The sequence below is a fragment of the Lampetra fluviatilis genome, chromosome 10 (assembly GCF_964198595.1).
Source record: "Lampetra fluviatilis chromosome 10, kcLamFluv1.1, whole genome shotgun sequence".
Lineage (NCBI taxonomy): Eukaryota > Metazoa > Chordata > Hyperoartia > Petromyzontiformes > Petromyzontidae > Lampetra > Lampetra fluviatilis.
In genome coordinates this window covers 977,176-997,862 of record NC_136284.1, presented here as the reverse complement: position 1 = coordinate 997,862, position 20,687 = coordinate 977,176, and the positions used below count along the sequence as shown (strand labels likewise).

Genomic DNA, 20,687 nt, shown 5'->3' with positions numbered 1-20,687 from the left:
ACTCCACACACACTCAACACACACTCCACACACACACACTCAACACACACTCCACACACACTCAACACACACTCAACACGCACTCCGCACACACGCACTCAGCACACACTCCACACACACACACTCCGCACACACTCACACACTCAACACACACTCCGCACACACTCACACACTCAACACACACTCCACACACACTCAACACACACTCAACACACACTCAACACACACCCCACACACACACACTCAACACACACTCCACACACACACACTCCGCACACACTCACACACTCAACACACACTCCACACACACTCAACACACACTCAACACACACTCCACACACACACACTCAACACACACTCCACACACACTCAACACACACTCCACACACACTCCACACACACACACTCAGCACACACACCATACACACACACTCCGCACACACTCACACACTCAACACACACTCCACACACACTCAACACACACTCAACACGCACTCCGCACACACTCCGCACACACTCAACACACACTCCACACACACTCCACACACACACACTCAGCACACACTCCACACACACACACTCCGCACACACTCACACACTCAACACACAATCCACACACACTCAGCACACACTCCACACACACACTCCGCACACACTCACACACTCCACACACACTCAACACACACTCAACACACACTCAACACACACTCCACACACACACTCAGCACACACTCCACACACACACACTCCGCACACACTCACACACTCAACACACACTCCACACACACTCAACACACACTCAACACACACTCAACACACACTCCGCACACACTCCACACACACTCAACACACACTCCACACACACACACTCAACACACACTCCGCACACACTCCACACTCAACACACACTCAACACACACTCCACACACACTCCACACACACTCAACACACACTCCACACACACTCCGCACACACTCAACACACACTACACACACACTCACACTCAGCACACACTCCACACACACACACTCCGCACACACTCACACACTCAACACACACTCCACACACACTCAACACACACTCAACACACACTCAACACACACTCCACACACACTCAACACACACTCAACACACACTCAACACACACTCCGCACACACTCCACACACACTCCACACACACACACACACACTCAACACACACTCCACACACACTCAACACACACTCCGCACACACTCAACACACACACACTCAACACGCACTCAACACGCACTCCACACGCACTCAACACACACTCCACACACACTACACACACACTCAACACACACTCAACACACACACACACACTCAACACGCACTCAACACACACTCCACACACAGTCAACACACACTCAACACGCACTCCGCACACACTCCACACGCACTCCGCACACACTCAACACACACTCCACACACACTCAACACACTCAACACACACACACACTCAACACGTACTCCACACACTCAACACACACTCAACACACACTCCACACACACACACTCAACACACACTCCACACACACTCAACACACTCAACACACACACTCAACACACACACACTCAACACACACTCAACACGCACTCCACACACACTCTGCACACACTCAACACACACTGAACACACACTCCACACACACTCAACACACACTCAACACGCACTCCGCACACACTCAACACACACTCCACACACACTCCACACACACACACTCAGCACACACTCCACACATACACACTCCGCACACACTCACACACTCCACACACACTCAACACACACTCAACACACACTCAACACACACTCCACACACACACACTCAACACACACTCAACACACACACACACACTCAACACACACTCAACACGCACTCCGCACACACGCACTCAGCACACACTCCACACACACACACTCCACACACACTCAACACACACTCAACACGCACTCCGCACACACGCACTCAGCACACACTCCACACACACACACTCCGCACACACTCACACACTCAACACACACTCCACACACACTCAACACACACTCAACACACACTCAACACACACCCCACACACACACACTCAACACACACTCCACACACACACACTCCGCACACACTCACACACTCAACACACACTCCACACACACTCAACACACACTCAACACACACTCCACACACACACACTCAACACACACTCCACACACACTCAACACACACTCCACACACACTCCACACACACACACTCAGCACACACACCATACACACACACTCCGCACACACTCACACACTCAACACACACTCCACACACACTCAACACACACTCAACACGCACTCCGCACACACTCCGCACACACTCAACACACACTCCACACACACTCCACACACACACACTCAGCACACACTCCACACACACACACTCCGCACACACTCACACACTCAACACACAATCCACACACACTCAGCACACACTCCACACACACACTCCGCACACACTCACACACTCCACACACACTCAACACACACTCAACACACACTCAACACACACTCCACACACACACTCAGCACACACTCCACACACACACACTCCGCACACACTCACACACTCAACACACACTCCACACACACTCAACACACACTCAACACACACTCAACACACACTCCGCACACACTCCGCACACACTCAACACACACTCCACACACACTCAACACACACTCCACACACACACACTCAACACACACTCCGCACACACTCCACACTCAACACACACTCAACACACACTCCACACACACTCCACACACACTCAACACACACTCCACACACACTCCGCACACACTCAACACACACTACACACACACTCACACTCAGCACACACTCCACACACACACACTCCGCACACACTCACACACTCAACACACACTCCACACACACTCAACACACACTCAACACACACTCAACACACACTCCACACACACTCAACACACACTCAACACACACTCAACACACACTCAACACACACTCCGCACACACTCCACACACACACACACACACACACTCAACACACACTCAACACACACTCCACACACACTCAACACACACTCCGCACACACTCAACACACACACACTCAACACGCACTCAACACGCACTCCACACGCACTCAACACACACTCCACACACACTACACACACACTCAACACACACTCAACACACTCACACACTCAACACACACACACACACTCAACACGCACTCCACACACACTCCGCACACACTCAACACACACTCCACACACACTCAACACACACTCAACACACACTCCACACACAGTCAACACACACTCAACACGCACTCCGCACACACTCCACACACACTCCACACACACTCAACACACACTCAACACACACTCCACACACACTCAACACACTCAACACACACACACACTCAACACGTACTCCACACACTCAACACACACTCAACACACACTCCACACACACACACTCAACACACACTCCACACACACTCAACACACTCAACACACACACTCAACACACACACACTCAACACACACTCAACACGCACTCCACACACACTCTGCACACACTCAACACACACTGAACACACACTCCACACACACACACACTCAACACACACTCAACACACACTCAACACACACTCAACACACACTCAACACGCACTCCGCACACACTCCACACACACTCCACACACACTCCACACACACACACTCAGCACACACTCCACACACACACACTCCGCACACACTCCGCACACACTCACACACTCCACACACACTCAACACACACTCAACACACACTCAACACACACTCCACACACACACACTCAACACACACTCCACACACACACACTCCGCACACACTCACACACTCAACACACACTCCACACACACTCAACACACACTCAACACACACTCAACACACACACTCAACACACACACTCCACACACACTCAACACACACTCAACACGCACTCCGCACACACTCAACACACACTCCACACACACTCCACACACACTCCACACACACTCAGCACACACTCCACACACACACACTCCGCACACACTCACACACTCAACACACACTCCACACACACTCAACACACACTCAACACGCACTCCGCACACACTCCGCACACACTCAACACACACTCCACACACACTCACACACTCAACACACACTCCACACACACTCAACACACACTCAACACGCACTCCGCACACACTCCGCACACACTCAACACACACTCCACACACACTCCACACACACACACTCAGCACACACTCCACACACACACTCCGCACACACTCACACACTCAACACACACTCCACACACACTCAGCACACACTCCACACACACACACTCCGCACACACTCACACACTCCACACACACTCAACACACACTCAACACACACTCAACACACACTCAACACACACACTCAGCACACACTCCACACACACTCACACACTCCACACACACTCCGCACACACTCAGCACACACTCCGCACACACTCCGCACACACTCAACACACACACTCAACACACACTCCGCACACACTCCACACACACTCAACACACACTCCGCACACACTCCACACACTCAACACACACACACTCAACACACACTCAACACGCACTCCACACGCACTCAACACACACTCAACACACACTCCACACACACTACACACACACTCAACACACACTCCACACACACTCAACACACACTCCGCACACACTCCACACACACTCAACACACACACTCAACACACACACACACACTCAACACACACTCAACACGCACTCCACACACACTCCGCACACACTCCGCACACACTCCACACACACACACTCCGCACACACTACACACACACTCAACACACACTCCACACACACTCAACACACACTCCGCACACACTCCACACACTCAACACACACACACTCAACACGCACTCCACACGCACTCAACACACACTCCACACACACTACACACACACTCAACACACACTCCACACACACTCAACACACACTCAACACACACTCCGCACACACTCCACACAAACTCAACACACTCAACACACACACACACACTCAACACACACACTCAACACACTCAACACACACACACACTCAACACACACACACACACTCAACACACACTCAACACGCACTCAACACACACTCAACACACACTCCACACACACTCAACACACACTCCACACACACTCAACACACACTCCACACACACTCCGCACACACACTCAACACACACTCCACACACACTCAACACATACTACACACACACTCAACACACACTCAACACATACTCCGCACACACTCAACACACACTCCACACACACTCCACTCACACACGACACACACGGCACACACTCCGGACATACTCCGCACACACTCCACACACACTCCTCACACACGGCACACACTCCACTCACACACGACACACACGGCACATGCACTCCACACACACTCCGCACACACTCCACACGCACTCCACACACACTCCGCACACACTCCACACACACTCAACACACACTCAACACACACACACTCAACACACACTCAACACACACACACTCAACACACACTACACACACACTCCACACACACACACACAACACACACTCCACACACACACACTCAACACACACTCAACACACACTCCGCACACACTCAACACACATTCAACACACACTCCGCACACACTCCACACACACTCAACACACACTCCACACACACACACTCAACACACACTCCACACACACTCAACACACACTCAACACGCACTCCGCACACACGCACTCAGCACACACTCCACACACACACACTCCGCACACACTCACACACTCAACACACACTCCACACACACTCAACACACACTCAACACACACTCAACACACACCCCACACACACACACTCAACACACACTCCACACACACACACTCCGCACACACTCACACACTCCACACACACTCAACACACACTCCACACACACACACTCAACACACACTCCACACACACTCAACACACACTCAACACACACTCCACACACACTCCACACACACACACACCATACACACACACTCCGCACACACTCACACACTCAACACACACTCCACACACACTCAACACACACTCAACACGCACTCCGCACACACTCCGCACACACTCAACACACACTCCACACACACTCCACACACACACACTCAGCACACACTCCACACACACACACTCCGCACACACTCACACACTCAACACACACTCCACACACACTCAGCACACACTCCACACACACACTCCGCACACACTCACACACTCCACACACACTCAACACACACTCAACACACACTCCACACACACACTCAGCACACACTCCACACACACACACTCCGCACACACTCACACACTCAACACACACTCCACACACACTCAACACACACTCAACACACACTCCGCACACACTCAACACACACTCCACACACACTCCGCACACACTCAACACACACTCCACACAGACACACTCAACACACACTCCGCACACACTCCACACTCAACACACACTCAACACACACTCCACACACACTCCACACACACTCAACACACACTCCACACACACTCCGCACACACTCAACACACACTACACACACACTCACACTCCGCACACACTCACACACTCAACACACACTCCACACACACTCAACACACACTCAACACACACTCAACACACACTCAACACACACTCCACACACACTCAACACACACTCAACACACACTCAACACACACTCCGCACACACTCCACACACACTCAACACACACTCCACACACACACTCAACACACACTCAACACACACTCAACACACACTCCGCACACACTCAACACACACACACTCAACACGCACTCAACACGCACTCCACACGCACTCAACACACACTCAACACACACTCCACACACACTACACACACACTCAACACACACTCAACACACTCACACACTCAACACACACACACACACTCAACACGCACTCCACACACACTCCGCACACACTCAACACACACTCCACACACACACACTCCGCACACACTCAACACACACTCAACACACACTACACACACACTCAACACACACTCAACACACACTCCGCACACACAACACACACACACTCAACACACACTCAACACGCACTCCACACGCACTCAACACACACTCCACACACACTACACACTCAACACACACTCAACACACACTCAACACACACTCCACACACACTCAACACACACTCCACACACACTCAACACACACTCCACACACACTCCGCACACACTCAACACACACACTCCACACACACACACTCAACACACACTACACACACACTCCACACACACTCCGCACACACTCCACTCACACACGACACACACGGCACACACGGCACACACACACGACACACAAGGCACACGCACTCCACACACACTCCGCACGCACTCCGCACGCACTCCGCACGCACTCCGCACACACTCAACACACACTCAACACACACACACTCAACACACACTCAACACACACTCAACACACACACACTCAACACACACTACACACACACTCCACACACACTCCACACACACACACTCAACACACACTCCACACACACACACTCAACACACACTCAACACACACTCCACACACACACACTCAACACACACTCAACACACACTCCGCATACACTCAACACACACTCAACACACACTCAACACACACGACACACACACTCCACACACTCCACACACTCAACACACACTCCACTCACACTACGACACACACACACTCCACACACACTCCACACACACTCCACACACACTCAACACACTCCACACACACTACACACACACTCCGCACACACTCCGCACACACTCCGCACACACTCCACTCACACACGACACACACGGAACACACACTCCACACACACTCCGCACACACTCCACTCACACACACGGCACACACACGATACACACGACACACACGGCACACACACGAGATGCGCTCCACACGGCACACATACGGCATACACACGGCATACATACTTCACACACGACACACACACACACGGCACACACTCCCGACACCACACACTCCCGACACCACGTACACACACGGCACACAAACTCCACACCCACGGCACATAGACCTCTCTCACATCCCATGTGTATACACCGGGACCTCGGCTCCAATCAGGCGCCTGATTCCCAATTTGTTCCATTGCTGTTGATGCAAACGTCAGCACTCTTCATCCGTAAATCTGATGTAAATTAATCCTTTTGAATGTTGCGTTCTCAACCGACCTGCTCAAATCAAGTTATGTTTACGTTGATCTTGATGAAGCCCGGAGTATTATTTCCCTGTCACTGATATATCGACGCCTGAGATGACATCAGGAAGCAGGCTCCTCTTATCCTCTGTCATCTCCACCTGAATATTGTTTCGGTTCCTAACAGATTCTCTTTGTTCCAAACCGCCACAGTCCCCTGCCGCTTGCGTTCTAATCAGCTCTGTGTTTGGAACCAGCTTTTATCGTAAATTAAGCTTGGAACTTTTAGTGAACATAACCCATATATCTCTGTTAACCCCTATAACCAAGGGGAATATCTGATACAGTGGCAGGATGTAATAGCGGCCCTTGAGGGACATGGTCAACTCCACAACATCTGCAGGAGCTCGCGGACGGAAGCGCTGGAAATGTGCGGCGCCATCAACGGCGCCGGCCACGATCGTGTCTTGACTTTGAACCCCGATGCCTGCCCCGTCACACACGACGCACGCGTGTGTGCGTGTGCGCTTACAGGAGCCGCCCGTCCGTGCCGGAGTGCGCGTCGCTGCCGTGGCTCCAGCACTCGCAGCTGATGACGCAGCGCCGCTCCGCCGTCTCCTTCCCCACGTGGAAGATGCAGCAACATGTGCAGGAGGCCAACCGCCGCCGCCTGGAATCCGTAACCCGGCACCGCGTGCTGCTCCGCTCTGGCTCCTCCTCCTCGTAGCGGCTCCGAAGCCTCCACCTTCCTGCTCCACTGGGCCTCCACCTTCCCAGTCCCAGGGCCTCCACCTTCCTGCTCCCAGGGCCTCCACCTTCCTGCTCCCTGGGCCTCCACCTTCCTGCTCCACTGGGCCTCCGTCTTCCTGCTCCCAGGGCCTCCACCCTCCTGCTCCACTGGGCCTCCACCTTCCTGCTCCACTGGGCCTCCGTCTTCCTGCTCCCAGGGCCTCCACCTTCCTGCTCCACTGGGCCTCCACCTTCCTGCTCACAGGGCCTCCACCTTCCTGCTCCACTCGGCCTCCACCTTCCTGCTCCACTGGGCCTCCACCTTCCTGCTCACAGGGCCTCCACCTTCCTGCTCCACTCGGCCTCCACCTTCCTGCTCCCTGGGCCTCCACCTTCCTGCTCCCAGGCCCTCCACCTTCCTGCTCCACTCGGCCTCCACCTTCCTGCTCCCTGGGCCTCCACCTTCCTGCTCCCAGGGCCTCCGTCTTCCTGCTCCCAGGGCCTCCACCTTCCTGCTCCCAGGGCCTCCACCTTCCTGCTCCCAGGGCCTCCGTCTTCCTGCTCCCTGGGCCTCCACCTTCCTGCTCCCTGGGCCTCCACCTTCCTGCTCCACTGGGCCTCCACCTTCCCAGTCCCAGGGCCTCCGTCTTCCAGGTCCCAGGGCCTCCGTCTTCCTGCTCCCAGGGCCTCCACCTTCCCAGTCCCAGGGCCTCCGTCTTCCTGCTCCCAGGGCCTCCACCTTCCCAGTCCCAGGGCCTCCACCTTCCCAGTCCCAGGGCCTCCGTCTTCCCGGTCCCAGGGCCTCCTTATTCCCAGTCCCAGGGCCTCCACCTTCCCAGGGCTCCATCTTCTCTACATAGTGGCTCCAGGGCCTACACCTTCCCTGCAAAGTCCATGGGCATGACCAAGCATTTGACTCGTTGGTACCACCTGGGACGGCAACACTTGAATTGTATCGAGATCATTAAATCGTCGATTAAAGTGAATCATGCCTTATTTGAATAAGCATGCTATCACATAATCCACGCTTGTTGGCCACACACAGAAACTGGTGTCACTAAATATTTGCCACCACGAATGGAAACCGAATAACTGCCCTGGCCCTGGACTAACACCCACTCGAGGTCTCAGAGAGATTCAAGGTTAAGAGGTCATCATGTCGAGTGTTGATGCCACCCCACACCTTGAGGAATGTTGTGCTCCAGGGCCTTGAGCAACCTCACACCCAGGGCTTCCACCGTCTCCACAGAGGGTATCCTGGGCCCTCCGTCACCCTCCCTGGGGCTCCACTTTCCTCGGCAGAGGGCATCCAGACATCTCCCCCCACCACCACCCAGCCAGGAGCTCCACCTCTTCCAACGCGATGCAACCCATGCCCCTGTAGCTTCACCTTCACACGGCGTCTTCCAGGGCCCTCCGCTGTACAAGGCCCCTCTCAACCTGGGCTCCGCGTTTCAAATTAATCGCCAGCATTCTCAGGACCGCGAGTCACGGATGAGGAAAAAAGCATGTGCGTCCCCCCGTCGGTCCGTGCCATCTGTAAATGTACCCCTCTATCCAAGCCTCCAACGCGCTTGTGAGTTCTGATTAAATGCGTTGTGTTTGTGATGACCGATTGCAATTTCCCCACTGATGTGACACGAATGAGAGGACGGCTCTGCGCTATGAGTAAAGTGTTTATTTGATCTACGCGTTTGTCTGGTCTCTGGTTTTGTGTTGACTGGTCTATGTGGCTTCATGATTTAGTGTCTGTCGTCTAAGTGGTCTGGACTGTTCCATCTGCGTGGTATTTATGGTTTGATCAACTATCGTTTATTTTGTTCGTGCTCATCCGGTGACATTTATCGAACCATCCTCTGAATGATGACACTAATGAACCCGACACTGGTTCAGGGTTTGCTACTTGATTGCAAGTTTGTTTAACCAGGTGAGAGTCTCAATTACAAGTGACCCGGGTCACCAAAATGACAAATATAATAACATAAAAAACGAAAATATGAACAAAAACCAACCCCGTTTGAGAGAATCGATAATACTGCACAAACATAAATATGCTAAAATGTTACTTGAACTAATTTTGGGCGGGACGGATGTGTTGACCTTCTTTCACACCGTACGTAGCTAACCGTACTAAACGGATGTGCGATTAGCAGATGACTGCAGAACAAAACACTGCCCCAGAGAGTGTCCGAGGCTGACGAACTCGCACAGCGATTTCGCGTGTTGGTGGGTGTGCAGCCGATTTGGCGCCGTAGCTCGACTCGCTGCGCTCCAAGTCGATGCCTCTCGCGCTGCAAAAGCGAAACATTGACTATGGCAAATTCTGCCTCCCCCCCCGCCCACCTCCGCCCACCTCTTGTTGACGATAGAGACATTTGCATTTTTTTTTACCGAAAACAAACTCGAAATCGAGTGTAAGGCGTCGTCATCGTCGTCGTCTCCGGCATCGCTGGGACATCCAGCGCGCCCCGCGCTCCCCACGCCGAGTTTGAACGTTCCCGCCCAGCGCGGTCACCGCCTCCTCAGCTCCGCCAATCCCCGGCACAACAACAAGAGCGGACACCACCATCATCATCACCACCATCAGCAGCAGCAGCTCCCCCCGTGCCGTGCGGGGTGGGCGCTTCTGGCGAAGCAGGCCCCGCGATCGTCCTCCCGACCCATCCCACACCCCCCACCACCCTCGACCCACGTAGACCCCGAATCTTCCCAGGGCGAGGAAGAGTCGGAGCGGCTGTGATCAAGATGAGTGTCATCCCTGCCTCCATGATGGGGCCGTGGTGGTGGTCGCGAGGGTGACGGTGTGTACGTGTGTGAAGTGGTGTGTGTGTACTGGTGTGTACGTGTGTGTGTACTGGTGTGTGTGTGTATTGATGTGTGTGTGTGCTGGTGTGTGTGTGTACTGATGTGTGTGTACTGGTGTGTGTGTACTGGTGTGTGTGTGTGATGGTGTGTGTGTACGTGTGTGTGTACTGGGGTGTGTGTGCTGGTGTGTATGTGTGTACTGGTGTGTGTGTGTACTTGTGTGTGTACTGGTGTGTGTGTACTGGTGTGTATGCACTGGTGTGTGTGTGCTGGTGTGTGTGTACTGGTGTGTATGTGTACTGGTGTGTGTGTGTACTGGTGTGTGTACTGATGTGTGTGTGATGGTGTGTGTGTACGTGTGTGTGTGTGTACTGGGGTGTGTGTGCTGGTGTATGTGTACTGGTGTGTGTGTGTACTGGTGTGTGTGTGTACTTGTGTGTGTGTGTGTGTACTGGTGTGTGTGTGTCCTGGTGTGTGTGTGTGTGCTGGTGTGTGTGTGTACTGGTGTGTGTGTGTGTGTGTACTGGTGTGTGTGTGTACTGGTGTGTGTGTACTTGGGTGTGTGTGTACTGGTGTGTACGTGTGTGTGTACTGGTGTGTATGTGTGTGCTGGTGTGTGTGTACTGGTGTGTGTGTGTACGTGTGTGTGTACTGGTGTGTACGTGTGTGTGCACTGGTGTGTGTGCTGGTGTGTACGTGTGTGTGTACTGGTGTGTGTGTGCTGGTGTGTGTGCTGGTGTGTGTACTGGTGTGTGTGTGTGTACTAGTGTGTGTGCGCACTACGTGTGTGTCCGTCTGTGTACGTGTTTACGTATGTTTGCGTATGTTTGTGTGTACGTGCGTGTGTTTGTGTGTCCGTGTGTGTTTACATGTGTGTGTTTGTGTGTGTGTGTATGTTTGTGTTTACGTGTGTGTATGTGTGCGTACCGTGTGTTTTGTCGCGCGTGTTTACGTGAATGTCCATGTGTATCTGTGTCCGTGTTGTGTATCTATGTGTGTGTACATGTTTACACAGGGTGTGTGTGTGTACATGTTTACACAGGGTGTGTGTGTACATGTTTACACAGGGTGTGTGTGTGTGTACATGTTTACACAGGGTGTGTGTGTACATGTTTACACAGGGTGTGTGTGTGTGTACATGTTTACACAGGGTGTGTGTGTGTACATGTTTACACAGGGTGTGTGTGTGTACATGTTTACACAGGGTGTGTGTGTGTGTACATGTTTACACAGGGTGTGTGTGTGTGTGTACTGGTGTGTGTGTACATGTTTACACAGGGTGTGTGTGTGTACATATTTACACAGGGTGTGTGTGTGTACTGGTGTGTGTGTACATGTTTACACAGGGTGTGTGTGTGTGTGTACATGTTTACACAGGGTGTGTGTGTGTGTACTGGTGTGTGTGTACATGTTTACACAGGGTGTGTGTGTACATGTTTACACAGGGTGTGTGTGTGTGTACTGGTGTGTGTGTACATGTTTACACAGGGTGTGTGTGTGTACATGTTTACACAGGGTGTGTGTGTACTGGTGTGTGTGTACATGTTTACACAGGGTGTGTGTGTGTACTGGTGTGTGTGTACATGTTTACACAGGGTGTGTGTGTGTACATGTTTACACAGGGTGTGTGTGTGTACATGTTTACACAGGGTGTGTGTGTGTGTACATGTTTACACAGGGTGTGTGTGTGTACATGTTTACACAGGGTGTGTGTGTACTGGTGTGTGTGTGTGTACATGTTTACACAGGGTGTGTGTGTGTACATGTTTACACAGGGTGTGTGTGTGTGTACATGTTTACACAGGGTGTGTGTGTGTACATGTTTACACAGGGTGTGTGTGTACTGGTGTGTGTGTGTGTACATGTTTACACAGGGTGTGTGTGTGTACATGTTTACACAGGGTGTGTGTGTACTGGTGTGTGTGTGTGTACATGTTTACACAGGGTGTGTGTGTGTGTACATGTTTACACAGGGTGTGTGCGGGCGTGGTGCTGGCCACCCACCCACCCACCCTCCGTCGGCGCTCGTGAACAGCACTTGCTCCAATAGTATGTTCAGGCTATACGGGGGATCTTTGTTGTTGTTGTTATTGTTGTTGTTGCTTATGGGTGGTGTTGGTTTAGTGGTGAGCGCACTGCGCCGCGTACTCGGCGACCTGAGTTTGATTCCCGCTGCCGACAACCACTGGGGACTTTGAACAACAACAGCCCCTGCTGTGGTGTGGACACATGAGCGCTGGGGAGACAAAGGCGGCCGAGCGTGGTTTTGCCCCCCCCCCCCTTCGTGTGCCGTGTCGGCCTTCATAGGCGTCGCTTACAGCACTGCCCCAGCGCTCTGTTAGAGCTACAGGGGGGGGGGGGTCGTCATCTTTGTCGTGATTTGTTTTGCACGCGAGCGCGTTCACCCGGGGGCCACACGTGTTCACATGTCACGTGATGTTCGCATGTCGCAGTCGTGACGCGCCCTGAACCCCCACCACCACCTCCGGCTTGTTTACGAGGCTCAGTGGGGCCATTGGCGGCACTCGGCTTGGGGGGGGGGTCACGGGAGGGGTCACGGGGGGGGGGGGTCACGGGGGGGGGGGTCAAGGGGGGGGGGGTCACGGGGGGGACCCCCGTCCGGTCCCCCCCGGAGTCGCTCGTCAGCCGCGAGCGGTGGCGGGCGGCAGGAGGAGGAGGCCGGTGAGTTCGAACTGCGCCCCCTTGACCTGGTGGACTCGGTCGTCAATCGAGGTTCGTCTTCGCTGTCGCTGCCGATACAGACGCCGCCCGACACGCGCCCCTTCTCGTCAGATGAGCGGCGAACAACCATGCTTCACGGGTGCTATAGGCTTCGGGGGGGGGGGGCTACGGCATGGGCAGCAGTGGGGGGCAGTGTTGGCGAGACCCGCTGTGGCGTCTATACCCCCCACGTTCTCGTCGGCACGGACCGGCGTGGCGAAGTTTAAGTTCAGACGAACCTCCCCACGGCCGACAACGACGTGGGGGGGGGGGGCTCCATGGTTTGACACAAAGCTGCGGTTTGCGAATCGCCGGTGCTGTGGAAGGCGCGGCGGGGGGGGCGCCGCGTGGTGGTGTTTTTGGTTTCCCCCGAAGCCACCGTGGGTCGAGCTGGGCTCGTCGAGGATTCTCGACGAATCTGGGGACGAGGGGGGGGGCGAGGTGGGGGGCGTTGGGGCGCTCCCTCCCAGCAGCTCCTGGCTCGCACCCCCCCCCCCCCTTTGGGTGGTCAATTTGCACGGCCACCACCGCCCCCCCCCCCAATCCCTCACTGTCCCACCACCACCACCCGCCTCCCCTTCGGTGGCCCCGCGCTGTGGCGAGGGAGTCGTGAGCGCAGCAGCCGCGACCTCTCCTCCTCCTCCCCTCCCCCTCGCAGCTGCCGCTCGTGAACTCGGCGTTGACGCTGGGAGACTTCGTGCGCGGGATGAAGCCCCCCCCCCCACACAGCGGGGTGCTGTAATGGGGGTGGGGGGGTTCAGATGTAACGCTCCGGTGAAGGGTGGTGGACGAGAGAATGTCCAGGATCCTGGATGGCGCAAGGCGCAGGAGCAAGCCGCGGCATCGCCACGCAAGCGGAGAGATCTAGAACTTGCAGGCAATGGCGAGATATGTCTAGAACAAGACGACGACGTCTAGAACAGAGTGACCGCGCCTAGAACAAGACGACCGCATCTTGACGACCGCATCTAGAACAATACATCTAGAACAAGACGACCGCATCTAGAACAATACATCTAGAACAAGACAACCGCATCTAGAACAAGACGACTACATCTAGAACAAGACGACCGCATCTAGAACAAGACGACCACATCTAGAACAAGACGACCACATCTAGAACAAGACGACCACATCTAGAACAAGACGACCACATCTAGAACAAGACGACTACATCTAGAACAAGACATCTAGAACAAGACGACCGCATCTAGAACAAGACGACCACATCTAGAACAAGACGACCACATCTAGAACAAGACGACTACATCTAGAACAAGACGACCGCATCTAGAACAAGACCACCGCGTCTAGAACAAGACGACTACATCTAGAACAAGACCACCGCGTCTAGAACAAGACGACTACATCTAGAACAAGACGACCGCGTCTAGAACAAGACGACTACATCTAGAACAAGACCACCGCGTCTAGAACAAGACCACCGCGTCTAGAACAAGACGACCGCATCTAGAACAAGACGACCACGTCTAGAACAAGACGACCGCATCTAGAACAAGACTACATCTATAACAAGACCACCGCGTCTAGAACAAGACCACCGCGTCTAGAACAAGACCACCGCGTCTAGAACAAGACGACCGCATCTAGAACAAGACCACCGCGTCTAGAACAAGACGACCGCATCTAGAACAAGACCACCGCGTCTAGAACAAGACGACCGCATCTAGAACAAGACGACCGCATCTAGAACAAGACGACTGCATATTCTTAGGTTTTTTCGGTAAAGTCACGTAGGTAAAACATTACAATTAAGAAAAATAAAATAAAAATCACGACGTTTCGGAGGCAACACAAGCTTCCGTCTTCAGGTGGAACCGTCAGCCACGACAGCTGTATCAAGTAAATGAGAGATTGCATGAGCTACCACTCCGTGTATATAATGGTTGGAGAGGGGGGAAGGGCCAAGTACAGCACACTTTTTAGAACAAGACGACCGCGTCTAGAACAAGACGACCACATCTAGAACAAGACGACCACATCTAGAACAAGACGACTACATCTAGAACAAGACGACCACGTCTAGAACAAGACATCTAGAACAAGACGACCGCGTCTAGAACAAGACGACTACATCTAGAACAAGACGACCGCGTCTAGAACAATACATCTAGAACAAGACGACCGCGTCTAGAACAAGACGACCGCGTCTAGAACAAGACGACCGCGTCTAGAACAAGACGACCGCATCTAGAACAAGACGACCGCGTCTAGAACAAGACGACCGCGTCTAGAACAAGACGACCGCATCTAGAACAAGACGACCGCATCTAGAACAAGACGACCGCATCTAGAACAAGACGACCGCATCTAGAACAAGACGACCGCATCTAGAACAAGACGACCGCATCTAGAACAAGACGACCACATCTAGAACAAGACGACCGCATCTAGAACAAGACGACCGCATCTAGAACAAGACGACCGCATCTAGAACAAGACGACCGCATCTAGAACAAGACGACTACATCTAGAACAAAACGACCGCATCTAGAACAAGACGACCGCATCTAAAACAAGACGACCGCATCTAGAACAAGACCACCGCGTCTAGAACAAGACGACTACATCTAGAACAAGACCACCGCGTCTAGAACAAGACGACCGCATCTAGAACAAGACGACCGCATCTAGAACAAGACGACTACATCTAGAACAAAACGACCGCATCTAGAACAAGACGACCGCATCTAAAACAAGACGACCGCATCTAGAACAAGACCACCGCGTCTAGAACAAGACCACCGCGTCTAGAACAAGACCACCGCGTCTAGTAGAAGACGACCGCATATAGAACAAGACGACCACGTCTAGAACAAGACGACCGCATCTAGAACAAGACGACTACATCAAGAACAAGACCACCGCGTCTAGAACAAGACCACCGCGTCTAGAACAAGACGACCGCATCTAGAACAAGACCACCGCGTCTAGAACAAGACGACCGCATCTAGAACAAGACGACCGCGTCTAGAACAAGACCACCGCGTCGAGAACAAGACGACCGCATCTAGAACAAGACGACCGCGTCTAGAACAAGACGACCGCATCTAGAACAAGACGACTACATCTAGAACAAGACGACTGCATATTCTTAGGTTTTTTCGGTAAAGTCACGTAGGTAAAACATTACAATTAATAAAAATAAAATAAAAATCACGACGTTTCGGAGGCAACACAAGCTTCCGTCTTCAGGTGGAACCGTCAGCCACGACAGCTGTATCAAGTAAATGAGAGATTGCATGAGCTACCACTCCGTTTATATAATGGTTGGAGAGGGGGGAAGGGCCAAGTACAGCACACTTTTTAGAACAAGACGACCGCATCTAGAACAAGACGACCGCGTCTAGAACAAGACGACTACATCTAGAACAAGACGACTACATCTAGAACAAGACATCTAGAACAAGACGACCACGTCTAGAACAAGACGACTACATCTAGAACAAGACGACTACATCTAGAACAAGACATCTAGAACAAGACGACCGCGTCTAGAACAAGACGACTACATCTAGAACAAGACGACCGCGTCTAGAACAATACATCTAGAACAAGACGACCGCGTCTAGAACAAGACGACTGCATCTAGAACAAGACGACCGCGTCTAGAACAAGACGACCGCATCTAGAACAAGACGACCGCGTCTAGAACAAGACGACCGCGTCTAGAACAAGACGACCGCGTCTAGAACAAGACGACCACATCTAGAACAAGACGACCACATCTAGAACAAGACGACTACATCTAGAACAAGACGACCGCGTCTAGAACAAGACGACTACATCTAGAACAAGACCACCGCGTCTAGAACAAGACGACTACATCTAGAACAAGACCACCGCGTCTAGAACAAGACCACCGCGTCTAGTAGAAGACGACCGCATATAGAACAAGACGACCACGTCTAGAATAAGACGACCGCATCTAGAACAAGACGACTACATCAAGAACAAGACCACCGCGTCTAGAACAAGACCACCGCGTCTAGAACAAGACGACCGCATCTAGAACAAGACCACCGCGTCTAGAACAAGACGACCGCATCTAGAACAAGACGACCGCGTCTAGAACAAGACCACCGCGTCGAGAACAAGACGACCGCATCTAGAACAAGACGACCACGTCTAGAACAAGACGACCGCATCTAGAACAAGACGACTACATCTAGAACAAGACGACTGCATATTCTTAGGTTTTTTCGGTAAAGTCACGTAGGTAAAACATTACAATTAATAAAAATAAAAATCACGACGTTTCGGAGGCAACACAAGCTTCCGTCTTCAGGTGGAACCGTCAGCCACGACAGCTGTATCAAGTAAATGAGAGATTGCATGAGCTACCACTCCGTTTATATAATGGTTGGAGAGGGGGGAAGGGCCAAGTACAGCACACTTTTTAGAACAAGACGACCGCGTCTAGAACAAGACGACCGCGTCTAGAACAAGACGACCGCGTCTAGAACAAGACGACCGCGTCTAGAACAAGACGACTACATCTAGAACAAGACGACTACATCTAGAACAAGACGACTACATCTAGAACAAGACATCTAGAACAAGACGACCACGTCTAGAACAAGACGACTACATCTAGAACAAGACGACTACATCTAGAACAAGACATCTAGAACAAGACGACCGCGTCTAGAACAAGACGACTACATCTAGAACAAGACGACCGCGTCTAGAACAATACATCTAGAACAAGACGACCGCGTCTAGAACAAGACGACTGCATCTAGAACAAGACGACCGCGTCTAGAACAAGACGACCGCATCTAGAACAAGACGACCGCATCTAGAACAAGACGACCGCGTCTAGAACAAGACGACCGCGTCTAGAACAAGACGACCACATCTAGAACAAGACGACCACATCTAGAACAAGACGACTACATCTAGAACAAGACGACCGCGTCTAGAACAATACATCTAGAACAAGACGACCGCGTCTAGAACAAGACGACTGCATCTAGAACAAGACGACCGCGTCTAGCACAAGACGACCGCATCTAGAACAAGACGACCGCGTCTAGAACAAGACGACCGCGTCTAGAACAAGACGACCGCATCTAGAACAAGACGACCGCGTCTAGAACAAGACGACCGCATCTAGAACAAAACGACTGCATCTAGAACAAGACGACCGCATCTAGAACAAGATGACCGCATCTAGAACAAGACGACCGCATCTAGAACAAGACGACCGCATCTAGAACAAGACGACCGCATCTAGAACAAGACCACCGCGTCTAGAACAAGACGACTATATCTAGAACAAGACCACCGCGTCTAGAACAAGACGACTATATCTAGAACAAGACCACCGCGTCTAGAACAAGACGACTACATCTAGAACAAGACGACCGCGTCTAGAACAAGACCACCGTGTCTAGAAGAAGACGACCGCATATAGAACAAGACCACCGCGTCTAGAACAAGACGACCGCATCTAGAACAAGACCACCGCGTCTAGAACAAGACGACCGCATCTAGAACAAGACGACCGCGTCTAGAACAAGACCACCGCGTCGAGAACAAGACGACCGCATCTAGAACAAGACGACCGCGTCTAGAACAAGACGACCGCATCTAGAACAAGACGACTACATCTAGAACAAGACGACTGCATATTCTTAGGTTTTTTCGGTAAAGTCACGTAGGTAAAACATTACAATTAATAAAAATAAAATAAAAATCACGACGTTTCGGAGGCAACACAAGCTTCCGTCTTCAGGTGGAACCGTCAGCCACGACAGCTGTATCAAGTAAATGAGAGATTGCATGAGCTACCACTCCGTTTATATAATGGTTGGAGAGGGGGGAAGGGCCAAGTACAGCACACTTTTTAGAACAAGACGACCGCGTCTATAACAAGACGACCGCGTCTATAACAAGACGACCGCGTCTAGAACAAGACGACCGCGTCTAGAACAAGACGACCACATCTAGAACAAGACGACCACATCTAGAACAAGACGACCACATCTAGAACAAGACGACCGCGTCTAGAACAATACATCTAGAACAAGACGAC

The 20,687-nt window shown here is 52.4% G+C and overlaps 2 protein-coding genes and 1 long non-coding RNA gene across 3 annotated transcripts in view; 2 read left to right on the top strand and 1 right to left on the bottom strand.

The window, feature by feature from the left end:
* The window catches only part of LOC144934396 (striated muscle preferentially expressed protein kinase-like), an 80,136-nt gene extending 70,896 nt beyond the window's left edge, over nt 1-9,240 (top strand). Inside the window, 1 exon segment of the mRNA XM_078860117.1 lies at nt 8,906-9,240. Within this exon segment, the coding sequence (XP_078716243.1) occupies nt 8,906-9,098 (193 nt within the window). The 3' untranslated portion in view covers nt 9,099-9,240.
* A 55-nt stretch (nt 9,241-9,295) lies between these two features.
* Nucleotides 9,296-9,623, bottom strand: LOC144934397 (uncharacterized). Its single transcript, XR_013637157.1, has 3 exons — nt 9,563-9,623; nt 9,470-9,515; nt 9,296-9,327 (listed from the first exon to the last, which is right to left on the bottom strand). It is a non-coding gene; the product is annotated as an uncharacterized LOC144934397 (long non-coding RNA).
* A 1,846-nt stretch (nt 9,624-11,469) lies between these two features.
* LOC144934391 (uncharacterized) overlaps nt 11,470-20,687 on the top strand; it is a 135,786-nt gene continuing 126,568 nt past the window's right edge. The window contains exon 1 of the mRNA XM_078860101.1: nt 11,470-11,901. The gene's annotated coding sequence lies outside the window, so the exon portion shown is untranslated. The remainder of the gene's footprint in view (nt 11,902-20,687) is intronic.